General features: G+C 36.0%; 1 protein-coding gene across 4 annotated transcripts in view; it reads left to right on the forward strand.

Annotated features, from left to right (window-relative positions):
• The window catches only part of LOC135211985 (endochitinase-like), a 21330-nt gene extending 9233 nt beyond the window's left edge, over positions 1–12097 (forward strand). The window contains exons 3-13 of one of the 4 annotated variants that reach the window (XM_064245248.1): positions 93–310; positions 493–658; positions 1735–1841; positions 3310–3425; positions 3553–3679; positions 6117–6311; positions 6959–7037; positions 7253–7403; positions 8426–8492; positions 8802–8927; positions 9984–12097. In XM_064245248.1, coding sequence (XP_064101318.1) covers positions 93–310; positions 493–658; positions 1735–1841; positions 3310–3425; positions 3553–3679; positions 6117–6311; positions 6959–7037; positions 7253–7403; positions 8426–8492; positions 8802–8927; positions 9984–10361 — 1730 coding nt within the window. In that variant the 3' untranslated portion in view covers positions 10362–12097. Of the gene's footprint in view, positions 1–92; positions 311–492; positions 659–1734; positions 1842–3309; positions 3426–3552; positions 3680–6116; positions 6312–6958; positions 7038–7252; positions 7404–8425; positions 8497–8801; positions 8928–9821 lie in introns of all 4 variants that reach the window. The other 3 variants (XM_064245247.1, XM_064245250.1, XM_064245249.1) reach the window with 3 other exon arrangements.
• Positions 12098–12134: the final 37 nt, after the last annotated feature.

The raw sequence follows: 12134 nt of genomic DNA on the forward strand, positions 1-12134 counted from the left end.
TATGGCTCGTTAACCAAAATTTACCCATCCATGCCATATGCCCCCAGTCTCTGATTTGTACTGTTGATTAAAATTGTGATTTCTTTCATCAGCGCCTTTGAATTTTACACCATCCAGTGATGAATATGAGATTTCAAGGACAGAGAAACCAGGCAGGCGTGTCTGCTATTATGAAAGCTGGGGAATATACAGACCTGGTGAAGGGGCCTATGATGTCAGTGATATCCCAGGAGACCTATGTACTCATCTGATTTACTCGTTTTGCGGTGTATCAAATGTCACCTGGGAGGTTCTTATACTAGATCCTTGGGTAAGTTTTCTGGAGACCTACAATTTTCCTTTGAAGCAATGTTCATGTCAAGCGAAAAAAAATTCAAAAACCGTTATTTTATCTAGCCATAGCCAAAATTATTTTTCAGAATCATTCTATAGAGTTTCATCACTTTCTTCTTATACTATATATGTGAAAATTATGGTCTTCCTTGCTTGCAGGCAGATATTGAAAAAAAGGGATTTGAGCACTTTGTCGAACTGAAAGATAAGTTTCCAACCTTAAAGACCACCATTGCTGTCGGAGGATGGGGTGAGGGGGGCAAAAAGTACTCGCAGCTGGTCAGCATACCGGAACGTCGGCAGGTTTTTATTAGCAGCGTTATATGTAAGTAAAAATCCATGTCACTACATAAATATATCCTTATGCCTTTTGTATATTCTTTACTACTTCTGAAAGCAAATTTCATTTCTGTCTTGCTGGTGTTTATTCAGCCTGGTGAGTCTTCAGTAAATGTTTTGTTCATCTTTCTTCAAATATCTAGCTCTTACAAACTTTGGCTCATTGAGAGTGCTCAAGGCTGTACCTCCCCCCCCCTCCCCCGACTCTTGTGTTACTTTACTTCAACAATCTCTGTAACATGCCTACTATGGACTCCACAATACTTATAAAAACAAAATTAACCTTTCAGCCTGCATTTACTTCCATGTAAAAGAACTTTTATTCCACCTGATTTTCTTGTTCACCTTCTCCCTCTTTATTTATATTACTTTCTTTCTTTCTCACTTCCTTATTTGCTACCCTCCCCTTCCTCTGTCCTGCACACAATTTTTTTCATGTGCCATGCATCAGCCCCTCAAGTAAGTCTTTTTTTTTTCTTTTTTTTATTTCTCTAACCCTTTTACTTCCTCATCCCAGTATGTACTTCCTGTTATTGTTCCCTTTGCTACTCAGATGTTTTCTTGTGTTAGTACTGGAGAAGAAATGTGGCAACCTCACTAATTTTGAATTCAAATGTCTGTAGAGATGTGGGTAGAAATGACCTAATTTAGATATTATGTATTCGGTAAATGTTCCAAGTGTTAAGACGATACAAAATTACATCATACAGACATCAGACTGTACAGTTTGGCATAACTAGTATGGATAAACTCTCAGTACAAGTTAAGAAGAGGGTTTTAGGTATCATCAGTGGTGTTTCAAGTATTAATATATAAATTTTTATTAGGTACGTTACCGTACGTAACTTGTTTGGTGTGAAAGACATCAGGAAAAAGTATTTTCCTCTTTAGTAAGAACCCATAAATAGCTATACAGTTTACGTTATTATACATACACTATAATATGATTGCTGTGGTGTGTTCTCACATAAGACCTCAAAAATAAAGGGAAAATGCCTCTGGTGTTTCCTGGAGACTGTGCATAGTCACATTTTCTTACACCCATTCCTTATTGCATTTCAGCACTTTTGTCTACATACGGATTTGATGGTTTCGATCTTGACTGGGAGTACCCTGGGGCGTACGACAGAGGAGGCACTTACTCTGACAAAGATAACTTTCTAAAACTAGTAAGCACTTCTTAAAGGTTTCATACACACACACATAAACATGGAAATCATGGTAGACTGTATAGGAAAAATTCAAAAAAATTATTCATATATACTTTTGCAAACGAAGACAGTTAGACGTGTATGCCAGCACACAAGTGAGAATGCTTACCTCACTGAGAAACGTCATACTGTATTACAAAGCCGCATATCACAGCCAGTTCAAGGATGAGGAGAATAATTGGCAGCATTACAACTCCAATGAATCCTGACAAGTGGATTTGTTTGTGTATCTACTACCTCCTGAACCAGTCAACACCCTTGTAATGGAAAATAGCACAACCCCACATTTTGAGATGTGGGAGTCGACAAATGTTATATACAAATTTACATGTACCGAAGAGATATGTCAAGCCTTCAGCAAATACTACATAGGTCGCACCACTACTACTCTAAGTAGGCGATTGCAAACTCACCACAACCAAGGGGCAGTATTTCAACATTACATACATAGATGACCATGACCGTAAGCGAACACTAAAAAAAATATAATAGGAAGCACAGAGATTCTGCATAAAGAAGCCTGGTTCCATAAATTGCAAATAGCAGAAGCTGTGCGTATAAATCAACAGCCAGTGTTAGATATACAGAGGAACGCGGACTTCATCTTCCCTCCTTCAAGGAACCATAGGACATCCGTGAGAATCCAAAGGGAGACGCGAGCAACAGAACACCCCAGGGCACTACGTACTACCGACAACAAAACAAATTAAGACTATTGGCTGGAGACAAGAACTACACCCTTGCCTACGCTTTTGGTTACGAGCCTCAGCATAGGATGAGCCTTATGGAGCGCCAGGAATGTAGTACATGCTGCTCCCCAGAGAGCCAGCTAGAGAATGAAAACCACCGACCTATAGAAGTTCAGTACCCAAGGACTTCATGTTTGAAATTCAAACATCTGCATGTAATAATAAAAACTTTGTACGTATGTCGATTTCTGATCCATTCCTGATGACACCACCGAGAGGTGGAGAAACAGTCTGTCGACTAGAAAATGAAAAAGAAATTGCAAGAATCTTGAATAATTTTTGCTTATTCCTGAGGAGCTTGCCAGAAGGAAAAGAAAAAAAGTATAGACTGACTCAAAGTCTTGATAAGAAGGTAGTATCTGTGAACAGTGTGATTGACTTCAATATACATATGGGCGTGTGTGTGTGTGTGTGTGTGCGATATTTAAATTAACTTACTGACATCTTACTATCATTTTATCAATGCTTGAATGATATTTAAATCATCTATTTGGTGATAACTATTCTACAGCAATCCCACTACAGCAATTCATTATTCTTGTCTAATTCAGTTGTTAACATTTTGATTCAGCAGATGAAACTCCAATCATAAATTAGATATATCCACATGCATGAATTAAGCTTCATATTTCTGTAAATAAAGAGAGTTTATGTAACTCTAGTTATTATTTAACAAGGTGACAGAACTCAGAGCTGCCTTTGATGCCGAGGGAAAGGGATGGGAACTCACAGCTGCAGTGCCCGTGGCCAGATTTCGGCTTCAGGATGGTTACCACGTGCCAGAACTTTGCAAGTGGGTGTATCTATGAAAACCTATAAAAAGAGAGCAATCTGTGAAATATCCAAATAATTTACACCTGACAGTGGTAATGTAGACTAATCATGCTACGAATGATGCAATGTGAGTTCTGAAATTTCAGGTTGCTCGATGCTATTCATCTGATGACGTACGACCTCCGAGGTAACTGGTGTGGCTTTGCAGATGTTCACTCCATGTTATTCAAGAGACCAGAACTTGACCAGTGGTCATATGAAAAGCTGAATGTGGTAAGTAATTAAAAGTACCTAGACAAATATGAACCTTTCAGAGATTCATATTTTTCTGTTCTCATTATATCTGTCCGATATTGATTGAAAAATCTGAAATCTCACAGTAAAATTCATTCCAGATGTAAGGGAAATATACTAACTGCATATATAGTACTTTTTCAGAGGAAATACGTACCGCTAATAAAAAGTAATAAAAAGTAACTTTTTATTACTGGGGATAAACCATGATAAACAATGAAGGGTTTGTCTTTGAAAGGAAAATGACCAATAATGAAGGTTGCAGTTATCAACGCCTTTCATAAATGAATAATAATCAAAAGTAAGAAAGATCCGGGATAGGTTATATATATGACCAAAATTCCTAGTCTGAAGTATTTAGTCTGTGCCATCAGTTCACTTTGAGGTACCATCACTTAGAGAATACACGCATAAAAAGGTTATGAACTCATGATGCAGCACGACCAACCTAGTTAAAACAAAATAATGAAGATTATCCAGTGGCTACTATAAAAGAAAAATGAAATATCCCCCATGAACCAAACTTATTTAAAAAAAATAAAGCAATTACTACTATTGTACTCTTCTAAATGGAGGAAATACTTACACATACATATTCATTATACATATAAATGACTGTAATTTAAGGGCACTTTTATGCATAAAGCATCTATACTCAGAACTACACGATTGACTACAATTCCGTTTTATAATTCAAACTGAGTTTACCATAAATGTTTCACTCCGACTTAATACATAAGGACATGCTGCTGTCATTTTATAAGTTGAATAAATTCAGTATTATCATGAAACCCTGGTGTACTCCAGTTCTCAGAAGCCCAATATTTCTGGGTGAAGGCTCAGCAATCTTGAGTTCTGTTCTGTGGTGAAAATGTCACCACCAAGGAAATCAGATATTTCTCAGGAATTCTGACTTCATACTTGGATTTAGTGATTTTACTTTAAAAGAGAACTCCCCAATAGGGGTTAGTGCTGTCAGTACACCTTATGCAGTGCACTGTAGCCATTACTTAAGGTTCTTTGTAGTATGCCTTCGGCCCCTAGCTGCAACCCCTTTTGTTCCTTTTACTGTACCTCCTTTATATTCACTTTCTTCCATCTTACTTCATAGTGCAACTGCTAGGTTTTCCTACTGTTACACCTTTCAAACCTTTTACTGCCAATTTCTGTTTCAGTGCTGAATGACCTCATAGGTCCCAGGACTTGACCTTTGGCCTAAATTCTTTATTCAGTTCAAAAGAGTACTAATGTGACTGATGTAAGTTGAAGATGCTACGATTGCTGGTGTTTTCAGTATTTTTTCTTCAGCTTTGCAACAGGTTAAAAGAATTCTACTTTGTTTGAATAAATGAATTCGGTCATTCATCGATGTCTCACTGGAGGAGGAATGCTCCAAGGGCAGACCTTGGTTTTAAGTTTTGGTGGAACTGCTGAACTGGATAATACGTACCAGATTACCAAACCAAATCCAACCTTCATGGTTCTACATCTCTTAACCAGAATTTGTCTCCACACCAGGGTGATACTATTAGGTAGGTTTGGTCTCCTGTATCCATAGGATATGGGATAAATAATTAAAAGTGAAGACTGCTATATGTCGAACTTAGATTTGTGATTTAAACAAAGATGTTCCAGGAATTTATCTCCCTGAAAATTAATGGTGTCTTATGGACATGTGTGCCTGTCAAAATCGATAAGCAGGCAAACATGCAGGTGTTGTAACAGTGATACACAAATGAAGAATAAGCATATGAATAAAGGGGTAAATAGGAATAGGTAAAAAAAAAATTAAGAATGTGACAAGACATTGGGGTTTTATCCCATGTTCAAATCTTATTGATTTTCTAAATGATGCTGATGATGCTCAACTGTCAGATTAAGATTCTTGCAGTGCGTGCTTTATCAAGGCACCTCAAGATTTGTAACAATCTCAAATTTTGATGTTATGGTAGACTCATTTTTTTTTTTTTTTTTTTTTTTTGAGTATTTGAGCTTTGGTCTTGAGGAATGCCTTCTTTGTATGGAAATCGCAAAATTTCTCATTGATTTACATTTCTAAATGGGTTACTGCTACTTATCTTGTTGAACAAATATTTGACAAGAATCTTAAATCCTTGGCATTCATCTATAATTCATCATGAAAGAATGAACCTTTATGGTAATCTTAACATAGTTTTGATTACTTTGCCCTTCTTACAAGATAACAATGTAAAAAAAAAGAGAATCTTATTTTATTAATCAACTTACTAATCATTCTACTCAAATATGTAATGTTTTTCTAAGAACTTACCTTTGGATTTAGTCTATATAATATTGCATTACCATACTAGAGAATCTCCTTCCAATGCCAAGAGGAAATCCAGTCTTGTATGATTTAACGGCTTCACAGTTAATGAATGGATGGCATTATCCACAGAATGACGGAGCTCTTTTGTGGGAAGAATTTGGATGTCCTCGTAACAAATTGGTAGTTGGGATACCATTTTATGGACGCTCATACACTCTGGGATCACCCCAAAACCATGGCCTCCACGCTGGGATTAAGCAATGGCTCGGTGGTGGAAATCCTGGTCCTTACACCAATGCCACGGGAGTTTTGGCATACTTTGAGGTATTTCAATAATTTGTGTTTGTTGCCATTTGGTATGTGATTTCATAGCCACTTACAGTCAATTCCCGGATTCGCAGTGGATAGGAACCCCCCCCCCCCCCCCAAACCCCCCCCCCCCCACACACACACACAAATAGCTAAATTCCTCGAATACCCAACATCCCTCTAAGAACACATAGCTGCCTATATTTTGATGTGTAGTTCAAACACCAAAAACCACTCAAAAAACTCTTATACATGACTATTTTAATAGTTTCATCATGAAAAATGTATTTTGTCACCACAGTAATATGTGAGTGCAGTAAATATTGAATATTTTTCTTTGAGAAATTCTGTAAATAGGCAAATTTTCTGTAAATAATGTGGATATACGTTGCACAGAGAAATCTGAATAGGTGAAGATACAAATCCAGAACTGCGAATAGACTGGGGTCGACTGTATATTGTACTGGGATTTTTTTTATGTTATATAAACATTATTATTAGAGAGTTTGTTGTTCCATTCATTAGTATAGGTGCAAGGGTGTCCATGATGTCTTCAGATCAAGTTCATCTACAATTTACAATGAAAGAACGATTAGTTTTCGTGTTTTTTTTTAAATTGTCTATTCTTTGTAGATGGGTAACTATACATTTTTTCTTATTAGATATGCAAGATGATGCTTGAAGACTCAGACTGGGTTTATGACTATGATGATAAAGGACTGGTGCCTTACACTTACAAGGGTAAGCATTTGTAATGTCTCACACGTCTTTTATATGTCAAAGTAAACTGGTAGTACTGATTATACCTATCATTTAGTAAAACATTGTCTGTCAACCCCAAATTCATAAATGTAAAAATTGGTAAGTAATAGCAGTAGTATCATTGCTTATAAGCATCGGGATCACATATATTCTTATATGTATTTTTTTTTATTTATCTGCCATTATCAACTTAGGTGACCAGTGGGTAGGCTATGAAGATCCTGAGAGTCTCAAGATCAAAATGGATTACATTAAGGAGATGGGTTTTCTTGGAGCCATGACATGGGCCATTGATCAAGATGATTGGCACGGATGGTGTAAATCAGGACCAAATCCCATGATGAGGTAAATGCTGATACATTTACGTTCGTTATAGCTACATAGAAAATTGCACATTGAATGAGAATATTTAGAATGATAAATGGAACTAAAATGCAGGGAAAGTACTTTACTGAATCTAATTAAATACTGTTAATTGTTATTGCTCCCAGAGGTTGTTTCTCCTCATAAATTCTTGGGAAGTGTTGATCTTTTTTTTTTCTTCAGATTATGATTCAGATTATAATCAGAAAAGAAGTGGTTAAAGCATGCTCAGATTTATCTGAAGATATGTTTTGCAAGCATATTAATGAATTTGGGTTTGAGTTTATGCCTGGATCTGGAATATTATCAAATTGAGGTTATCTGTTTCTTGAATTATGTTTTATATATAGATCCTTTGTTTTTGTTCTTTCAATTGTCTCTCAAGGTATCTATGGACATTCTAACATAAAATCAAGGAAAAAAATGACAAGGGGCTAAATTCTGTGTATTGCAAGAAGAAACGAAGACTTTTATTACACAAATGTCTGTTCAAATTTATTGATTAGCTCAAGACAATGTCAGGTTAACTGACAATTTGAATATCGTGCCCAGCCCTCAAATATCTAGTGTTCAGTTTAACTCATGAAAGATGCCACGTTTGGGCTGATGTTTAACAAAGAGTTTTTATGGGGTTTTGACCTGGACCACAGCTTCGAATATGTTATGCACATTTAAATTTCAAAATTGACATTGGTTTTAAAAATTAATATTTAAGAGGAAATGGAAGTTTGGCGGATTGAGAACGTTTTTCACGGTTGCAAATTTAAGCATATTTGATTTTTCATCAAATCCAGATCTAGGTTCTGGACTAAATTTCATAGTGGTCTTTATCATCACATGGTGTTGGAATGAAGATAATGATGCTGATTCATATTTCTTGAAATATAAAAATCCTTGTATGTATATAATAATCACTATTATTTATGCAACTCTCTTACATCCCATTTAATTTAGTTTTAAAAATTTGTTTGAGCTTCAGCTATTGCCTGTCTTTTACCTCACAGGGTCATCTACGAAAGTCTCAAAAACTATACTGTGCCAGACATCGCCCCAACTATTTCACCTACAACGGTAGGTGAGCTATCTCTGGTTTTGCTTCTAGGGACCATTACGTATATAATTTTTATATCATAATAAACAATACGTCAATGTGAAAGGAGATTAAAACATTATGTAAATCGCACTTAACAGTACTTTATACCTTGATGGACTATTGCAAAATCATCTAGATCTGAGATCCTCAGTTGTTCAACTTCCTTTATGTGATTAGGGGAAGTCCAGTGAGACAAGGACCATATTGCAAATTACTCTTTTATATATCACCTTCTACTAGGCATCCAGCACCTGCAGGTCTGTTTTGAGAATGTTTTCTTTCTGCAGATGACAACTACTACAGAACCATCCCCAGGACCAAATACCACTGTCGATCCTTTTGCTCCAACAACGACAGTTGGTCCTATTGACTGCACGTTGCAAGAATTTTGGCCGAATGAAGACTGTGACAAGGTAAAGATTTAACCTTATTGACAGAAACAATTGAATTAGATTAGGAGAAACAAACTGTCTGATGATATGGCATCACATTTTTCAATTAATTTTCTGCATGAATAGGAATCTTTAGCCTAAACTTCAAAAGCAAAATTACAACAAAAGAAGTACAGGCAGTCCCCGGTTAATTTGGGGGTGGGGGGCGGTCGGGGCATTCCGTTCTTGGTTGGGTGTTGATAAGTGAAAACTGCCAAACTAGGATATTTATGGCACATATGGCACCTCTATTAGGTATGTTATGTTGCCATAACTCTATTATTGGCACCTAATGGCGCCGATAACCAAAACTCGGCCCATTACAACGCCACAAATCACTGATTTTATGGCGCTAGACAACCGCCTTAAAACCGGATCAACATCAACTGACTCTGCCGATAACCGGGGGACTGCCTGTACTTTAACACAAAAATCTGCACAAAATATTGTAAAAAAGACAATAATTTCTATATCTCACCCAAAAAGTCAGAGTGCCTCATGATTTTCAACCTTAATTCAGCTAACAATTCTGCAATGAATCGGATTAGGACCAAAGAGCGAGCTTGGGTGTGGGTGGGGAGGGGGATGATGTAGGGGTATCTGTGTTTGTATATCTGTTGAATCCCCAGACTTGAAGATTTTCTTCCCACCTCAACATTATTTAAAAACAATAGATAGCAGAACATATCAATAAAGATAAAATGCTGTTATGTATTTTTGTTGAGTGACTACGTATACAGAGATCATTGGTGTATATTAAACTATAAAGAATTTTTGTTTCTATTGAAGGCATAATCAAAGAGTAATTGAACCGAATTAACCATTATACGAACAAAATTTAATTTCTCACTGCCCCCACAAATTTTTTGTTTTTAGTACTGGTGGTGCTACTTCGGTGTCCCTCACCTTGAGCAGTGTCCCAAAGGCCTCCTTTGGAATCAGCCAGTGAAAACGTGTGACTGGCCTGAAAACGTGGACACCTCTCACTGCAAAGTTCCAAACAACACCCGCGACATTTCCGACAACCACATTTTTCAGGTTATGCAGGTTGGCCACTCTGACAGTATATACCGTGAAGGGAAGGAATCCAGAGAAATATTTGGAAAGCCAATCACCAGAAGAGAAGAAGAGGCAAACCACATTGACAGTCAGGTAAATTACATGCAAGAGATGGATTATGTCTCAGGTGGGTCATATGATTTTGTCTGGGCTCAAAGTTCTTTGCCAGAGGAAGAAACACCAATGCCACCAATTGAGATCTCTCACACAAAAACAGATTTTTCTAAAATGAGGGATGCTTTAAGGAGGAAGAAAAAATCAGAAAAGAATATGCCTAGAAAAATGCAGAACCGTAAGCTAAAAAAATACAACGTAGCCAAGGAGAGAAAAATGAATGAAAACAGCATAGTATTATAGGAAAATTGATAGACTATTCATCAGTTTCATGTGTACTTTGTGTGGAATGTTAGTGAAGCCTCTGCTGGATTATGAATTGTGTCAAGTCTTTACTTATATATTCTCGATTGTCGTAACTAAAGAAGAATTGGTCAATCTCATCAACAAAAAAATAAGGGGAGTTATATACTTTAGGTGAAGCTGTTATTAATGATAAATTGTAAGGAGTTTAGACAGCAACTCCGTGTATTAAGTATCCATCATTAATGAATTTTATTAAAGTTAAGATATGAAGAATGAACTAATGAAAAAGTTTGAAGTTTAAACAACCGGTATGTTAAAGTTTGTGTACTTTATCATCATATTAGCCCATGTAAACTTTATTGTGGTCATTGGGTTTAGATACTCTAACGAATTTGATTTGTTGCCCTGTTGTCATCTCATGAACAGTTTGCATTAAAACTCAATCTTGTATATGAGTAAATAAATTGGAATAGGAGTTGTTGAACAGTTTCAAAGGTAGTTAGATACTATCAAAGTACATTTTTTATGTCTTCTTAGTGAGTGAGCATGTTTGCACAGTTTGTGATGTGCTCTTTAAGGATAAATTTACAGATCTACTGTGAGTGCATATTAGCTGTTTTAAGGAAGTTAATGAAACATGAAGATATTTTTGGTGGTCAAACTGAGCCAAAATAAAAAAAAAATTAGAGGACAAAGGGACTGTGATGAGTAGTTGCAACTGAAAGCATATGAAGAATACAGGAGGACTAACTTCCCTTATAAAGAGTAAAAGATTAAGAAACCGTTCACAAATGGACAGTGTCCCAGAACTCGGTAAAACTCTGGGAGGTATATCGAGTTATTTCTGTTATAACATAACCTCTTTCATTCTCAGAAAGTTCCTGTGAAAAACTTCTTGAAAAGCAGTAAAATTCGCAAAAAATATAGTCTTGTTTGTTTCCCAAGAGAAAATGTTTGTTGTAATGATATGGGATGAAATTATAGAATGATTCTGAGATGTTATGCAAAAAGGGTGGTAATTTTGAGCAGACCTTTGTAAGATTAGATATTAAATAATGCCCTACATCCTTTTTTCAGAAACTGTAGTTTTATATGTAGAATGGCTAAAGAGAAAGCAAAGCTGATTGACAAAGATGCTAATTTTGCTGCGCAACCTTCTTGTGTGAAGTCCTCCTATCCATATGTATAGAAACTGTCCAAATATTTCCATATAAATGTGTACAATATTAACAATAACAATACGTATGTACTGATATTTTATTATTGAGAGAAGATTTTTTTATAATCAATGTGAATTTATCTACACCAACATTTACCACCAAAGAGGTACTTTGGATAAAAAGAATGTTTAGTAATACTCAACTGTATCAATTACTTCCTGTAAACCATCCACACTTGAAGTCAAAATGCAGCACAAATGACCTGTATTATATGTACAGTTTATTTTTTAAAGTTACGCAAATAATGGTCATGGTCTCATTTGAAGGTATGTTAGACACTATACTCCCTGAGGTAGACTTATCGAATTACATGGCCTTACTAATAAATCCCAAATTGTCTATTTTACCTTTTTTTTTTAATAAAAAAAAAACATTCATGCAGTGACTAATGAGCATGTGACAGGCCCTTGTTTTTTTTTTATACTGGAACAGTGGTTATCATTACGTTGGTTTGTATGTTTTGTATATACTTCCATGTAACCATGAATGCTTGAGTAAATCAATATTACATAATTCATTTATAATTTTATGAGATTAAGGCTATCAATCC

Source organism: Macrobrachium nipponense, chromosome 40 (genome assembly GCF_015104395.2).
Source record: "Macrobrachium nipponense isolate FS-2020 chromosome 40, ASM1510439v2, whole genome shotgun sequence".
Taxonomy (NCBI): domain Eukaryota; kingdom Metazoa; phylum Arthropoda; class Malacostraca; order Decapoda; family Palaemonidae; genus Macrobrachium; species Macrobrachium nipponense.